This window comes from Capricornis sumatraensis, chromosome 4 (assembly GCF_032405125.1).
Source record: "Capricornis sumatraensis isolate serow.1 chromosome 4, serow.2, whole genome shotgun sequence".
Taxonomy (NCBI): Eukaryota; Metazoa; Chordata; class Mammalia; order Artiodactyla; family Bovidae; genus Capricornis; species Capricornis sumatraensis.
Window position 1 is genome coordinate 77,172,871 of NC_091072.1, and position 17,271 is coordinate 77,190,141.

The 17,271-nt window shown below is 51.5% G+C and overlaps 1 protein-coding gene across 1 annotated transcript; it reads left to right on the forward strand.

Moving 5' to 3' along the window:
* Positions 1-666: 666 nt before the first annotated feature.
* ENDOU (endonuclease, poly(U) specific) lies at positions 667-16,930 on the forward strand. Its single transcript, XM_068972074.1, has 10 exons — positions 667-721; positions 5,462-5,584; positions 8,368-8,439; positions 8,975-9,109; positions 9,771-9,942; positions 10,539-10,738; positions 14,245-14,358; positions 14,977-15,083; positions 15,817-15,959; positions 16,810-16,930. Exons 1-10 carry the CDS (start codon positions 667-669, stop codon positions 16,928-16,930), a joined length of 1,242 nt encoding a protein of 413 aa, XP_068828175.1.
* The last annotated feature ends 341 nt before the right edge of the window (positions 16,931-17,271 follow it).

Below are 17,271 nucleotides of genomic sequence, written 5' to 3' on the forward strand. Positions count from 1 at the left end.
CAAGAATACTGGAGTGGGTTGCCATTTCCTTCTCGAGGGGATCTTTCCAACCCAGGAATCGAACCCAGGTCTCCTGCATTGCAGGCAGATTCTTTAGCCACTGAGCTACGAGGGAAGCCGAAAGCTTGCTTAAGCACTTACTATTTGTCTAACGCATAATGATCTTTTCACTATAGTCCTCAAGCTGAGCACCTGGAGTTCAAAGATGGAGCCAGTCATAGCCCCTTGGAAGGTCAGGCCCTTGGCTTTCAGGTAGGTGGATGTTTAGAGGATATCACCCAGAGACAAGCCCATGAGTTCTCACCTGGACAGAGAACCCCCCCAAACTAGGCCCGAGTTGCTGTGCCTGCTTGCGTGGGCTATTTTCGAAGCTACGAACAGCTAGCATTACCTGTTCTAAACATCTGGAGTTACCTGCCTCCTTAGTCACCTTGCCTCTGGCTTCTAACAGCAGTCAGGCCCCACCTCCTCCCTGCCTCCTTCCATCTGGGGTCCCTCCCTCCTCTTTTTTTCTTCCTGAAAGGATCTGGAGGCACCAGATCCGCAAGGTCTGATGTCTTTAAAAGGACCAGCCTGGGCCAGAAGGCTCATTTGGGAACTGTGACATTCACGTGGACGCTAGTCAGAGCCCACCAGCCATCTCCTTCTGGCCTCCGACTGGACGCCATGAGGGCCTGTGTACCCCTGACAGTGGCCATGCTCTGCGGCCTGGCCTGGGCCGGTAAGTCACTGCTGGTGTGGATGACAGGGGTCCTGCAGAGAGCTGGGGCACCTGGGAGGGAGAGCGTGAGGGTCGTGAGATAAGGGAGGGCCAGCTCTGTCCAAAAGTCTTGGACCCCCAGACCAGGCCTGGTCTGAGGCAGGTGTTGCCTGTGGAGTAGATGGGCTGTGTGAAGGGAGCTGCAGGACTGATGGGCCGGGGCTCCTTGGAAGATGAGCCCCAAACAACCCTTAGTCCAGCTTGACTTGATTTCACCAAGGTTTTGTTTTCCAAGGCCACCATATGGTGTGAAGCTGGACTGTGACTGGCTGGGTTTGCGTGGCCTGGCCGCCCTTGGTCACTTCCTCTGCTACCTGGGTGAGGGGTGAGCTGTCTGGGTGGGACTTTTCCCTACGAAGCCCTAGTCGGTGGGCAGGCTCCAGGGGTAGAGCCCCCAACCAGGAGGCAGGCCACGTGGTCAGAGGACTCCGTCTCGTCCCTGGTAGAGGACCTAAAGTGGAGAAAGGTCCAGGCCCCCAGGTACTAGTGGTGCAGGGATGGGACCAGTGCTGAGGATGGGAACACATTCCTGTTCAGCAGGGGGCAGGCGCTGGTGCTGCCGTGTTAACTGGTGGTTACTGGGTGAGCAGGGAGAGTGCCAAGGGAGGGGGCTGAGCTGAGGGGTGTTGGGGAAGCCTCCTCTGCCCAGAGGAGAAAGAATCCGAGCTTGATACCCACTGCACCCCACCAGGGTGTTCCTACACAGGACTGTCATAAGGATTAAATAAGACAATACATCAGAAGCACCCTACATGGAATGATGTCTCCAAGAATGGGTCTTTGATTATGATTGTGATTATAAATTGTCATTTAGTCACTCAGTCGTGCCTGACTCTTTGTGACCTCATGGACTGTAGGCCACCAGGCTCCTCTCTCCATGGGATTTCTCAGGCAAGAATACCGGAGCCGGGTGCTACTTCCTTCTCCAGGGGATCTTCCTGACCCAGGGATTGAACCTGAGTCTCCTGCACTGGCAGGCAGATTCTTTACCCCTGAGCCACCAGGGAAGCCCGTAATGTAAATACATATAAGATCATGTATATTTTACCTGTATTATAATATATTAATCATTAATATGATATAATAAATATTTATTTATGTAAAATAATTTATATAAATACATAAAATCATTTCCCATGAGGTTTTGGGTAAGGAGACCACCAAAGAAACTAAATGAAAAGACTTCGGAGGGGGAAGTCATTTCCAGGCCTCCCCACTTGCTGGGATGCTGTACCTCCACTCCTGCACACGGGGCAGAGCAGCCGGGCCCGGGTGGCACAGAGCTCGTGGTAGAGAGGGAGGGAGGGTGTAGAGCTTCAGGGTTAGTGTGAAGCAGTGGCCGTGGGGTTGGGGCATCCCAGTCTCAGGAGATGAGAGCAACTGGAGACATTCGGTCCCTGGGGGGTACTCCTGAGGGCAGACGCTACAGTGGCTTCAGAAAGGCAAGGTGGAGCCCTTGCCCCTGGGGCTGGTGGTCTGATCCTGCTGCGGGACTGATGGAGATGTCAGGGTCCAGTGGGTGATGCCTCCTTCTTTCCTAAAGTGGGAGAAAGGGGCTCGGTTCTTGTCTGTCTTCTGCCAACATCTCAGAACTTAGATGCGAGTACAAATAGCATGGGAGCCAGTCTTAGGTCCTCAGTTATTTCAGGTGAATTGAGGCTGGGAGTGAATCATCTTGGTGGGCTAGATCTCCATGGGAACAGCACCTGGGGCCCCCGGAGCAGCATGGATGTAGGATTCCCTAAATATCAGAGGGGCGGAGCACTGTCATACAGGGGACACCCAGGCTTGGGACCAAGTTTCTTGATGGGCAGTACGGATAGGGGGTGGGCATTCTGGCACATTTGAGTTTTGGAGTGTTTAGAGAAATTTAGCATTTCATGTAGGGATTGTTGGCCAGAGGTGGGGGTGGGGTGGGTGATAAGCTCTGTGAAGCTTTGTTGATAAGCTCTGTGAAGGTAAAGATAGGCCAAAATAGAGTACGAAAAAAAAGAGAGAGATGAGCAAGAGTGTTACTGGAGCAGTGATTCAGGTGCCTGGCTGAAGAGCGAGGTGTACACAGAGGGTTTGTGTGGATCGGAGCTGCAGGCTGGGAGCACTGGAGTAAGTAATCATGGTGACTAGTCCCCAGAGGGTCCCCAGAACAGATACAGCAGAGAGGCCTATGAGGAAAAGTCTCTCCCACCCCCTCCCCATCCCCTCACACCCCAAGGTCCTCTTAAAGCAGATGGTCAGGTTTACAAGGAAGTGTGAAGGATCTCTGGCTCGGGGTTTCCAGGGATGACAAAGCTCTTGAATAGAGATGAAAGAGTTCACTCAGCCAGGGCCAGTGCGGGGTGTCCTCCTGAGCTCTACAGAGCTGATCATTCACTTGCAGCCCTTCTCAACTGGCGCCAGCTGCTGGACTGGAGTGAACTCCTTCCTTGGACTCTGCTGATCTGGCCCATTTAAGAAGGTTGTCCTGATTTGTCTGAGTTCTCTGCCTTTGGATTCTGGGTGTACTGCCAGGCTACTGAGCAGGCAGCTGACACAGCCTTCCTCCTGGGCTGAAAACTTCTCCTTAAGTTCTTTGCATGTGGGCTCCAAGGGAGCATCACTTAAGATTCAGGGGGCGTTCCCCTGGGCTTGGAGGGACGAGTGGCCTTGACCCGGTCTTCTCTAGGGACGATTCACTGGCTCTGAGTTTCTGGCCACTTTGGAGGCCCTTTATGTGAAGTTGCCTCAGAACCTGGGTTAACCTTGACATGATGTAAAGAACCTCTTTGATGTAAAGAACACAGACCCATAGCGATGATGTCAGCTAGAAACTGTCAGCCCAAGGGATGGCCTGGCTGAATCCCAGGGAGGCAGTCAGCTAGATCAGGCATGTAGACAGGGAAGACTGCTCCAGCCAGTCTGGACACTTACCGCCTTGAAGAAGATGCGCATGGAGTGCTGACCGCTTATTTATCTAACACTTACATGGTGCTACTGTGTCCTGCAGTGTCTTAAGTGCTTTCCAAAAAGTAACTCATTGAATTCTTATGAATATTCTATGAGATGGGCTCCATTACTGCCATACTTTTACTGAGAAGGAACCTGGGGCACAGCAGGTGAAATAACTTGCCCAAGAACACGTAGCTAGAAAGCAGCAGAACTAGAATTCCAGCCTCCAGCAGTTTGGTGCCAGAGTCTGGGTTCTTGGCTTCTCTGCCGTGTCATCCTCATTAGAACAGTGTAAGCCCTAATCCCAAGCCAGTAACCCAGCCCATAGCCCTATCTCCACCTCCACCCTAAGCGATGCTATACCTGTGTGAAACAGCAGCCAGGACCAAAGGCAAAACTGGGATTATTTGTCCTCTCCTGGTTTTGACACATTCCTCAACCCTGAATGTGGTTTTAGACCTACTCCTCATTCCTTATCCAGACAGCAATGCAACATTGTTATTTTCACCAGTAATTAACTCAAGCCCAAATCCTATCTGTAGCTCTTCCTCTAAACCTAACAAGCCCCATCGCTGGCTCAAATTAGGTTTAAGTTTCTTCATTCATACAAATTCCAGTGTTAAATGTGACTCTGACTCTGATCTGACATTCTCTGTAACCCACAGCCTGACCCTAAACCCAGAACCCGCTAAATCCAAACCTCAGGGACCTCAAGTGGAAACAAAGGCTGTGTTATCACCCTTAAAGCCTAGAGTGGAAGGAAAGAGAGCGCAGCCAGCTTGACCTGGCTCACCCTCCTACCACTGTCTTTGCTGTGGTGGGCTTGTTTTTTTTAGCAGTGGTGGTGGGTTTGTACCATTTCTTTCAAAATTTCTTGTTTTATGCCCCTTGTGACCAAAAGCTTGCTTCTGCAAGTCATTTGGCTGGAGCAAGGGATGTGGTCTGTGGTTGCATAACAGATCTTGTTCCAAAGCCCAATTCTCACCCACACCCACCTCAGTCCCCACCCTGAACGAAACTAATCCAAACACATTCCCAAGACTAGAAGAGACAGAAAGCTGTACCAAGTGGGGAAGGGGGTGCAGAGAGAGCAGGCTAAGGGGAGGGAAGAACAAAGAAGCAGAAGGTGTAAAAGGGACAGGATGAGAGGCAGGGAATGAGTCACGGGGAGAGGACAGGTGGGGTCGTTAGAACAACCGTGATCCACCGTCCGCAGCGTGACAGGGGAATGACGGTCTCTGGGCCAAGCCCAGCCCACAGACCTCTTTCTTTGGTCTCTCCGAATTTTTAAAATTGGAAAATATACATAAAAATGAAGGCTTCTCTTGAAAAAAAAAAAAAAAAAAAACCAAAAAACTGGAGGCTCTGGCAACACTCAGCCTGCATCCCAAATGGCTACAATTGGCTGGAGCTGCTAGCGGCTGCCAGTCTCAGGCGGGGCATTGTTTCCGAGTCTCTCACAGTCCCCACCTCTTCCTACTGCCTCCCTGATCTTGACTCGTTTGTGTTACAGGTCTAGTTCCAGTAGGCATCTGAGTCTGTGGTCTTGGTCTATATTATGAACCCTGCAGTAGTCAGTGGGTGGTGGGTGATGGCTGGTGGGGAGTGCGGGAGAGGCATGGGAGGCTGTGTGTGTACTTCTCCCTGGCAGCTAGTAATGACCTTTCCTGCTAGGTAAGTCCCTGGTCCCTGTCTGTGAACCCTCCTGCAGAGGGTACTGTGATGAGCAGAGTAGAATCCCCAAGGAGCTGAGTCTGTGACCTTTACTGACCGTAGGCAACAGGAAGTCATGTGCATCTCGCTGTAATGAGAGATTTGACCGGGATGCGGTCTGCCAGTGTGACCGCCGGTGTTCCCGGCACGGGGACTGCTGTGAAGACTATGAGCAGCTGTGTACAGGTGAGCCTCCTTGTGGGATGAAGGGTCTGGGAGGTACAGCAGGCCAGGCCATGACCACATCTAGCCTGCTTGAGGGACTGCCGGCCAGGATGTCCAACTATCCAGAGCAGGGTTCCAGACTGATCACGGTGCTCAAAGGACTTGAAGAGGATTAGGATGTCCCCAATGTAAGACCCCAACTTAAAATAGAAGTCATTTACCTGGAACATTTGTCTGAACTATTAGTATTAATATCTGGAAAGTTTAAGGAATTGAAAAAAAGTGAAAAGATGAAAATATGATTTTAGCATATATGACATTACCAATTATTATTTGCAAAAGTAAACAAATGGTAGTGAATGTTCCCAACTTGGACGCCACCAGGAAGAACACAGAGTGTCAATGACCATCACAATTTACACCACTTTTGCTATCACAGGGCTTCCCTGGTAGCTCAGACGGTAAAGAATCTGCTTGCAATATGGAAGCCTCAGGTCTGATCCCTGGGTCGGGAAGATCCCCTGGAGAAGGGAATGGCTACCCATTCCAGTATTCTTGCCTGGAGAATCCCATGGACAGAGGAGCCTGGCAGAATACAATCCATGGGGTCGCAAAGAGTCGGACACAACTGAGCGGCTAACACTTTTGCTTTTCCTATCACGAGTGGACTGGGTGGCTGCACATCATTCCTAGGCCAAGGGTTAAGCGGGACAAGTACCACCCGCAAAAGCCAGTTGTTCTGCTGTTCCGATTACCCAGTTTTAAATTTGAAAAACTCATTTAGCATAATGCCCTTATTTTGGTGCTTCCCATGTTTTAGACACCTAGGTAAATGGTCTTCTGCTAAGTTTACTGTCCAATCGTATGCCCTGACTCCCAGCTTGGAAAACATGGTCACTGGAGCCCTGGTACCTAACGGCCAGCTGCATACAGTTGTGCGCGTTGTGTACTGCACAAGAGCCTCTGATTGAGAAGGCAAGCTGAACCGAAGCTGAATCTGGATCCTTCTCGCTAAGCCACGCGTCTTGGTGAAGAGCTGTGTCTGCTGAGAAATAGGAGTACTTTTTCCTAATCTGCCCGAGTGTGGTCTCCACTGACCCAGCCATGTGCCGTCAGAGGTGCTTCCAGCCTAAGGAACGCTAATTCGATTTGCACAAAAACGCCAGTGCACTAGCAGTTCAGGTCCAGGCAGGGAAACCCAGGCCCAGAGCTCAGTGCCAGAATCAGACCCTCATTCAGCAGACACAGGGTGGCTTGTTCACCGTGGACCATCAGCTTGCCGTGTCAACATTCTCAGCTTAGCAACCATTTCATCCCTGTCCCTGATGTGCAATTCAGGGCCCTTTTCCTATAGAAAATATATTATAAATGATGGTTGAGACCCTAGATTAGCTCACAGAAATCTATTCAGCATAAAGTGTGGCTGAGTTAAGAACCCTGTGGATTGTCAGCATTAACGCAGGCTGGCAGAAAGCAAGTGATTGGAGAGGTTTGTTGACGGTGAATAACCTGCCCCATGGTTCTGATGGGCTTCCCAGGTGGTGCTAGTGCTAAAGAACCCACCTGCCAATGTAGGAGACTTAGGAGTCGCGGGTTCGATCCCTAAATGGGGAAGATCCCTGGAGGAGGGTATGGCAACCCACTCCAGGATTCTTGCCTGGAGAATCCCACAGACAGAGGAGCCTGGCAGGCTAACAGTCCATGGGGTCGCAGAGTTGGACACGACTGAAGCGACTTAGCACACAAACATGGAATCTGATGGTAATAACCCATACCATGTGGTGAACACAAGAACAGATTAGGAAGCACTTTGTCATAGTGTTGGCTTTGAGCGGTGGGCAGGGGGTGGAATTTATTCCACTCTGATGAGAGAGGAGCTGAGTCCCCAGGTCATGCCTTCCTCTTCCTCCCCACCCCCACTCCATCCTTCTCTGCCTAGAGCCCAGGCTGCAGTCAGTCTGCTTGCATGCAGGGGGGTGGGGCACAGTAGGAATGTGCCTTTCTGAACGCCCTTCCCCCAAATGCAGCCTTTGTGGCCATTGCCAAGTGCAACTGTGAAGAAAGAAGGGAAGTTGGTAACTCAGGAAACAGTTCTTATTCCCTGAGGCCTGGGAGAAGTTCACCCTTGACCCTGGGAGTTATTATAGGTAAGGGATGTTCCTAAGTGAGGGCCTTGTCATTTGGGGGATTCATATCTATCAATTTATATTAAAGAAAAGTCATACCAACCTCAGAGTTTTCATCTCAGAAGGGACCACTTTTTGTCCCCACTCCCATTTTTACGGGTGAGCACAGAGAATACCAGGCTTCCCTGGCGGCTCAGTGGTAAAGAATCTGCCTGCCAAAGCAGGAGATGCGGGTTTGATCCCTGGGTTGGGAAGATCCCCTGGAGAAGAAATGGTAGCCCACCTGGAGAATTCTATGGACAGAGGAGCCTGGTGGGCCACAGTCCACGGGGTTGCAAAAGAATCGGAGATGACTTTGTGACCGAACAACAACACTGAGTACCAGAAGGGTAAATGGTGAGGAGGGTCATAGGGTAAATGGTGAGGAGGGTCATAGGGTAAATGGTGAGGAAGGTCATGCCTGGGGGTGTTCTTTCATGTTTCAGAATGGTTTTCAATCCCCCTCCGTCTCACATTTTCTATTTTTCTCCTCCTTCACCTGGTACTTGTTTACTGTACCCGAGCCCCGGTTTTGTATTTCTTTCCACTGCACATGCTTGGTTGGGAGGACTGAGAACGAGGGATAAAGAGGAGGGGCCCCTTGGGGATGACTGGTGACTTTACTTCTCTGACCTACAGCTGATGAGAATCCCATAGAACCAGAGCCATTCCTGGAGCTGGAAGAGGAGACGGAGGGCGCCCTGGCTAGCAGTGAGTCTGCCTCTGGGGGGCCTTTGGGAAAGGACAAGGGACACGGGATGGGGCAAGGAGAGGTGAGCCATGTCAAAGGTGAGCAATAGGCCCCGGCCTAAGCCAGCCACGACCCCAAATCTAGCACCTGGACGTGGTGAGGGGCTCACTGGACTCTTGAGGCCTGGGCAGGAGGAAGCCCTGGGGGCCTCAGTGAGCTGAGGGGGTAGGCAGGAAAGAGTCTGAAGCCTGCAAGAGGGAGAGGGAGGGTTAAGAGATTTTATTTTTAGAGAGGGAAGATTATAAAAACAACAGGCCAGAAAGGAGAGTTCAGCATCAGAAAGGACTTCCTGACTGTGAAGGGTGTGCACCAATTAAGCTTGTTTGTTTTCCTTCCCTGGAGTTCTTTAATAGGAAGCAGGAGAGCGAGGCTGGTAGGGGGGTGGGGATTGAGGGGCTGGCAGTGGGCTGGGGGAGGGGGCCTGGCCTGGCCGCTGACACGACAGAGCGACCCCTAGCGGTCTGGTCAGGACACACCTCCTCTCTGTCTTCTCAGGCTTATACTTGGCACCCAACTCCTGCCAGGGACGCTGCCTGGAGGCCTTCGACAAGCACCACCCATGCCACTGTAATGCCCGCTGCCCAGAGTTTGGAAACTGCTGCGAGGATTTTGAGAGCCTGTGTGGCCATGGTCAGTCTCCCGCTCCCTTCAGCATAGCCCTGGAGGCAGGGGGACTCTCTAGAGCAATGGTTCTCCAAGTGTGGCCCCTGGACCAGTAGCATGAGCATAATCTGGGAATTTATTAGACGTGGAAGCTCTAGGGCTCAGCCTAGATCCACAGAATCAGAAACTCTGGGATGGGGCCCACTGATATGTTTTCACAAACCCTCCAAATGATCCTGATGCTTGCCAAAGTGCAAAAACCTTCCTAGTGGCAGGGGACCGTGTGGGTATTTTGTGCTAAGTGTAAGGATCTTTAGGCTCTTAGGGCTTCCCTGGGTGGCTCAGATGGTTAAGAATCTGCCTGCAATGCAGGAGCCCTGGGTTCGATCCCTGGGTTGGGAAGGTCCCTTGGAGAAGAAATGGCTACCCACTCCAGTACTCTTGCCTGGAGAGTTCCACGGACAGAGGAGCCTGGTGAGCTACAGTCCATGGGGTCGCAAAGAGTTGGACGCAACTGCGGGACTAACAGTCTCTAGGCCACTGCCCTGCAGTCACTAGGGTGCCCGACTGCAGCCCCCTCCCCTGATGCTGGCTTCTGGAAGATACCTGAGCGGGGATGTTCACAGATAGCTACTTGCCTCCTGGCCTCCATCGAGCTCTGAGATACCCCTCCCCCAATTCCTCTCAGAGGGCTTCTCCCACAGCAGCGATGCCATAAGCAAGGAAGAACTGCAGAGTGTCTCTGAGAAGATCTACAGGGCAGACACCAACAAAGCCCGGAAGGAAGACATCGTTCTCAACAGCCAAAACTGCATCTTGCCCTCAGAGACCAGAGACCGAGTAGACCACTGCCCAGAGCCGTGAGTTCCCTGAACACCTCTTCCAGCAAAGTCTCTCCCCGAGTTTTGCCTCCTTTGGTGCCTCAGCTCTTTTCTTCTAAGGCAGGTAGGATCGAAGGCAGAGGGGAAACTGGTTCTCTGCAGACATATAAAGCCGCCCTGAGGGCCTGTGGGCATCCATGTGGAAGGGTTTCTGAGCTTTCCCAGGTGGCACTAGTGCTAAAGAGCCTGTCTGCCAGTGCAGGAGACTTAAGAGGTGTGGGTTCTGTCCCTGGGTTGGGAAGATCCCCTGGAGAAGGAAGTGGCAACCCACTCCAGTATTCTTGCTTGGAGAATCCCATGGACAGAGGAGCCTGGCAGGCTACAGTCCATGGGGTTGCAAAGAGTCAGACATGATAGAAGCAACTTAGGATAGATGGATTGGCTGAGAATAGAACTGACCTTCCAAGAGATGAAGTGGAGAAAAGAGTGACCTCATGCATTGTCCCCAAGAGTATCTGAGGGCCCCATTCTGCCTCTGCACCCAATCCTCATATGCTTGCCCTGCATCTGGACATTCTGGAGTGTTTCTGCTCCATGTCCAGGCCTCTCACTGGGCCTCACTCTACCTCCCCAAGGCTCTTCACATATGTCAATGAGAAGCTCTTCTCTAAGCCGACCTACGCCGCCTTCATCAACCTCCTCAACAACTACCAGCGGGCCACGGGCCGCGGGGAGCACTTCACAGCCCAGGAGCTGGCTGAGCAGGACACCTTCCTCAGAGAGATCATGAAGACGGCTGTCATGAAGGAACTCTACGGCTTCCTCCACCAGCAGAGTGAGTGAGGCGGTGAGGCCTCCCCCTAGGCCCGTGAGGGAGGTCATGCTGAGGACTCGGGGTGTGCCTGCCGGGGACGGGGCTCCATGATGGGCAGGTTAGGAGAGCAGGTGAGGATTTAGGTGGAGGCCAGTGTACACCTGGGAGGGGGCAGGGAAGGGGCCAGAGAAAGGAGCCCATGGACTCCAGCAGGAGCTGAAGAATCCCCTGCCTGGCTTGGGAGTCATCATGTCTTTTAACCTAATCTCAGCACCAGGGGGCTTCCCTGGTGGCTCAGACAGTAAAGAATCTGCCTGCAATGCAGGAAACGATTCTATCCCTAGGTCGGGAAGAACCCCTGGAGAAGGGAATGGCAAGCCACTCCAGTATTCTTGCCTGGAGAATCCCACGGACAGAGGAACCTGGTGGGCTACAGTCCATGGGGCCGCAAAGAGTGAACACGACTGAGCGGCTAACACTTTCACTTTCTTTCAGCCACCTCGTTTATTCTCCATGCGTATGTCAGTCTCAGGGTTCACTGCAGGCTGTGAGTCACCCCCCCACCCCGCCCCCTCAGTGGACCCCAGGCTCAGCACCATTTTCCAGGCAGGAAGAGTCCCTGTCCCTGCTCCTTTCTCAGGCAATAAGTCCAGGAAGGAGGCCAGCCCACTTCACTTTTTTTTTTTTTTTTTTGCTGGGGAAGCAGCAACAGAAAATCCACAAAGGTTCAGAGTAGGAAGTTTTACCGGGAAGGGTTCTGGCTGGAACGGTTCCAATAGAGATACATTCGAATCAGACCAAAAATGGCTTGGGCCTCAGGGCTTCTTGGCATGGGGTGTGTTTGTTAGTGTCCTCTGAATTCCTTCCCTGAACTCCAGGCAGCCGGGCCTGGCCTGGGGGCGGCTCCAGCCAGGTCGTCCCTTGCTGGCGGGGCGGAGGATGGCCTCTGCTCAGACACCGCATTCCATCCTTGGGTGGCCTGGTTAAGTTAGTAACTTTGTTTAGGTAAAGCCGGTGACACACAAGCAAACCCTAGGAAGAGGGCGTGATCCTGCACTGCCCCCTGGTGTCCTCTTTGTGGTAAACACGCGAGAGGATTTTGGAGGTGGAGACAGACAGCCCTACTGCAGGCTCTTCCACTGCTCACCCAGTCTTCCTTCTCTCCCTGTCCAAATCCCACTTCTTAAAGTTCTAGCTCACATTCTACCTCGTTATGAAGCTGCACTCGCCCCAGCTTGCGGCAAGGGTTTGGACTCTGTCTCAAAATACCCTTGGAGCAGAGAGACTTGCTTTCACTTGCTAATGAAGCAAGTGACCCGGGGCCCTTTGACCCTTGGACCCTGTCTGAGCCTTGTCTGTGCAGTGGGATCTTGGGAAAGTGATGCATGGAAAGTACTCAGTGAAAAGCAGTCGTCATTCAGACTGTGAAGCTCTTCTCTGTTACATCGTATATTTTTATTTTTTTAAACTAATTTTTATTGGAGTATAGTTGCTTTCTAATGTAGTGTTAGTTTCTACTGTACAGCAAAGTGAATCAGCTATATGGTATGTCATGTATCTTTAGTCTTGTTTTCCAGCTATGTTTTAAGTCCTTGAAGGAGGGAATATGTCTGGTACATCTTCTATGTCCCCTCTCACAATTCTAGGCAGTAAACCGTTGGTATTTGATGGCTCCCTAATTCAGATCCCCAGCCCTGACCTTTCCTTTGGGTCTCACTGGCCTTCCTGACATCTCCACTTGCCTAACTGGCATCTACTCAGAGCTTAGTGTAAAGAGAACTCACAGTTCCTGCCTCTTCCTCCAGACAGACCCGCTCCTTTCTCAGCCTTCCCCATCTCATTAATAGTTCCATAATTCATCCAGCTGCCTGTACCCAAAGCCCAGGAGTTATATTTGATTCTTCTCTTTATGTCACCACTCTCCACCCCCATTTCCTCCACCAGGAATTGTTGTTGTTGTTGTTCAGTTGCTAAGTCCTGTCCGACTATGTGATCCTATGAACTGCAGTACACCAGGCTTCCATATCCTTCACCATCTCCTGGAGTTTGCTCAGCTCATGCCCACTGAGACAGTGATGCCATCCAACCATCTCATCCTCTGCTGCCTCCTTCTCCTGCTGCCCTCAACCTTTCCCAGCATCAGGGTCTTTTCCAGTGAGCCAGCTCTTCATATCAAGTGGCCAAATTATTGGGGCTTCAGCATCAGTCCTTCCAATGGATATTCAGGGTTGACTTCCTTTAGGATTGACTTCCTTTAGGATTGACTGGTTTGATCTCCTTGTAGTCCAAGGGACTCTCAAAAGTCTTCTCCAGCACCACAATTCAAAGGCATCAATTCTCTGGTGCTCAGCCTTCTTTATGGTCCAACTCTCACATCCGTACATGACTACTGGAAAAGCCACAGCTTTGACTATACGGACCTTTGTTGGCAAAGTGATGTCTCTGCTTTTTAATGTGTTGTCTAGATTTCTCATAACTTTTCTTTCAAGGAGTAAGCGTCTTTTAATTTCATGGCTGCAGTCACTGTCAGCAGTGATTTTGGAGTCCAAGCCTGATACCACTCTGACATGAAGAATCAATGTGAGAATTGAAAGCAGTTAAAACAGTGCCAGGAGAAGGCAATGGCACCCCACTCCAGTACTCTTGCCTGGAGAATCCCGGGGACAGAGGAGCCTGGTGGGCTGCAGTCCATGGGGTCGCTAAGAGTTGGACACGACTGAGCGACTTCACTTTTATTTTTTACTTTCATGCACTGGAGAAGGAAATGGCAACCCACTCTAGTGTTCTTGCTCGGAGAATCCCAGGGACGGAGGAGCCTGGTGGGCTGCTGTCTGTGGGGTTGCACAGAGTCGGACACGATTGAAGCAACTTAGCAGCAGCAGCAAAGCAGTGCCAGGCACATAGAACATAGTAACTCTAAAATACTTTTGTTATTATTACTGTTTGATCAAGCTCCAACCCTTGTATGCTGACTTCTGACTGCCTCTCAGACCCCCTCTCCCACCACTCTCCCCTCTTGCTCACTGTGCTTCCCCGTGTAGACTCTTAGCTCTCTGAACACCAAGTTCAAGGCATCCTGGAGCCTTTGCACCTGCTGTTTCTTCTACGTGTAAGCATGTCTCTCCCAGGTCTTTGTACAGCTGACTCCTTATCCTTCAGATCTCTGATTAGTGCCTTCTCAGAGGCGTTTCTGGCTTTCTAGAAGAGCACCTCATCCCCACCGCCAGTCATCATGGGATAATCTCCTTTGTTTTCTTCATAGCACTTATCTGAAATCATCCTGTTCATTTGTTTATCATTTGTGTCCTCCACTGGAATGTAAACTATAAAGTCAGGGATCTGGTCCTTGTGATTCCCTGATGAATCCTCAGCCTTCAGGTCTGGGCCTGGCACAGGACAGGTGCCCCAAAGATAACTGCTAAATAAACACCTGCCTCTTGTCGAGTTGGGAAAGATGGCCCTTCCTTGCTTCCCAAGACCTGGCCCTGCCTTCCCCTCTCCTAAGTCTTCTGTGCTCCTCTCCCCAGACCGCTACAGCTCGGAACAGGAGTTCGTCAGCGACCTAAAAAACATGTGGTTTGGGCTGTATTCCAGAAGCAAAGAAGAGAGGGACTCAAGTGGCTTTGAGCACGTCTTCTCAGGTGGGATTACTCTGCTTGGGAAGAAAGAGGTGGAGGGATGAAGAGGGACGCTTCCCTCAGGCATGGGGCAGTGTCCACACTGATGAATCAGCAGCCATACCAGCTCGCAGGCCAAGAGGGAGGGGACTGAGGAGCCATTCTTGAGGACCGGTGTCCTCTGGAGTATCTGAGGGAGAAAGAAGCCCAGATACTGGGGCTCCCAACGAGCACACATAGGAAGGGAGATGCCTTTGAGGCCATGGTTGTCTACCTGTCAGTGGTCCTTTGCTTCCAGCGCTTGGCCGGCTGCTTCCCAAGAAGACCACGTTCTTTTCCTGCACTGCCACACCCCGCCAAGCTCCCACCAAAACTGGCCTGTTCCTAGGGAAATGACTAGAGGATCTTAGATTGGTCCAGGGTCAGCCAGGGGAAGAAACTCTCCCGAGGGCTTGAGCTGAAATGATGGTTGGGGTGGGGGAAGCTTCCAGAGCTGAGAATTAGGGATGTGAGGGCCTCCAGGAAGTTGGGGTGGACATCCTAGGAGTCAGAGACTAGAGAAGGGGGACAGCCTTGGCATGGGAGTAGGGAAAGAGGATGGAGGGGAGGCCCAGATCACCCACCCTGATCTCTTTATCATAGGTGAAGTCAAAAAAGGCAAGGTCACTGGCTTCCATAACTGGATCCGTTTCTACATGCAAGAGAAGGAGGGCCTGGTGGACTATTACAGTCACATCTATGATGGGCCTGTGAGTACTGATGCTGACCTCATAGGCTGGAAAAGCCTTGTTAGCACCCAGACTTTTTGTCCTCATTCTGCATTCTGAACAGGCAGGCTTGTCTCTCACCCTGACCCTCTTGGCAGCCCATCCGGGATTGTGTATATGACTTTCCTATTTGCTGGAAAGTAGGTTTATCCAGCCAGCATGCTTCCAAACAGTGAGGGCTCCCGAGGTGCAGGGGGCAGGAGGGGACAGAGGGCATCCTCTGTGGATGGAAAAGGGTAGGAGGGGAGGATTCTCAGAGAGGAAAATCAAAGATATGCAAATACCAGCTGCCTGAATTTCCTTAGAATGTGGAGTCAGCTGAAGTTTCAGTCTGGCTAGTCTGAGTTAAGTTTCTTATATTTTTATAAGCCTTTGCTGCCCTAAGTCTGGAAACAATTTGGGGACACTAAACTGTCTTCTTCTTCCATGTATGAAGGTTACTGGGAACAGTTATGTCCCTGCTCCCCTGGCATTGGGCACATGGATTCTGACTCTGGCCTTCCTGGGGGAAGTGAGATGGTGGTTCCAAACAGAGGGTCTGAGCGGAACTCAGACACCTTAGCAGGCAGGCTGCTTCTTCTGTTGACTTAGAGAATTCACTCTCCCCAGAAAGCTCACATGGGCCCCCTCGGGCCCCCGACACATCCTGGCCACCCCTGTCTCTGACTGTGTTGGGGCACTCACCAGACCCTCTTTGCCATCCTTCTCTCTGCAGTGGGATTCTTACCCCGACGTGCTGGCCATGCAGTTCAACTGGGATGGGTACTACAAGGAAGTGGGCTCAGCTTTCATTGGCAGCAGCCCTGAGTTTGAGATGGCGCTCTACTCTCTGTGCTTCATTGCCAGGCCAGGCAAAGTGTAAGTCCTGGCGGCCCAGGAGGGTGTGGGCAAATCGCTGCTCTGGGGCTCAGTTTTCTCTCTTGGATTGTGAAGCTGTTGATGAGATGTCACATGGCTGCCAAGCTTCATCCCAGCAACAGACCTATGTCCCCTCCTTCACCAAGCGCAATCTTATGCAGGAGCTTAATGTGTCACACAGCTAGACATGGGACTGCCCTGGGGCTGCAAGCCTCTCTAGACTCTTCACAGGTAGCACTAGTGGTAAAGAACCCACCTGCCAATGTAGGTGACCTGGGTTCGATGTCTGGGTTGGGAAGATCCCCTGGAGGAGCTCATGACAGCCCACTCCAGTATTCCTGCCTGGAGAATCCCATGGACAGAGGAGCCTGGTTGGCTACCGTCCATAGGACTGCAAAGAGTCGGACGTGACTGAAGTGACGGAACATGCGGGGAAGCCTCCCTACTTGGCTCCTGAGGCTGCTTGGGGGACTCTGGAGCCCCAGAGAGCACAGCTGGAAACCACGGGTCTCATCTTCCCTAACATCTGAAGACTCTGGGTCTAATCACTTCTGAAACCCTAAGCAAACATTTCATTTCTGTGGGTTTCAGCCCTAGAGTTGGATTTGAGAACATTCCTCTAGGAAAGATGAGAAGCAGTATTCTTTAAGAAGATAGAAAATAAGACAGATTTTGAAAGGGTGCTCTACATGTGGGGAGCTGGAGGCAGTGGCTGAAGCAAGCTGTGGCAGCTCCCCTAAAGGGTAAGACAAGGTAGAGCCCTTCTGCATGGGCTAAACTCAGTCCTTCCAGCCTGGAGATGGAGGTGGAGTGAAGCAAGTCCCTATTATTTGGTGATCTCTCCCCACAGGTGCCAGCTGAGCCTGGGTGGACATCCCTTGGCCATCCAGACCTATACCTGGAACAAGTCAACCTATGGAAATGGCAAGAAGTACATCGCAACAGCCTATGTGGTGTCCTCCATCCATTAGAGTTTCAAGCCAGAAAGGCATATGAGGGCAGTGAGAGGTCTTGTAGGACCGAGATGCTATTTTCTCTGCACTGGAGGGTATGGGATTAGAGGAGACTGGAAGGAATTCCCCAATCCAGAAATGTTCCTATGGGAAAGAAGGAAACTATACAAGTTAGAAAAACAGTCAAATCTTTGTCCTCCAGCACTTTAGAAATAGAAGGTTGGGACCCTCCATAGCTCTTTGCCCTGAAGGGAGATGGAACCATGAAGAAGGCTCTCCAGGCCTCATGTTTCCTTTCAATGCAAAGTGAAGGGGTTTGCTCCACTTCCTCTTCTGGGGATTGGTAAGAAGGCAAACCT

What these genes read in the sequence shown, in the direction of transcription:
- ENDOU (XM_068972074.1), top strand. Translation starts at nt 667, where the DNA reads ATGAGGGCCTGTGTACCCCTGACAGTGGCCATGCTCTGCGGCCTGGCC. An exon ending in CTGCGGCCTGGCCTGGGCCG is followed by an intron (nt 722 to 5,461) that starts GTAAGTCACTGC and finishes TACTGACCGTAG; the next exon opens with GCAACAGGAAGTCATGTGCA. An exon ending in GGAGGGCGCCCTGGCTAGCA is followed by an intron (nt 8,440 to 8,974) that starts GTGAGTCTGCCT and finishes CTGTCTTCTCAG; the next exon opens with GCTTATACTTGGCACCCAAC.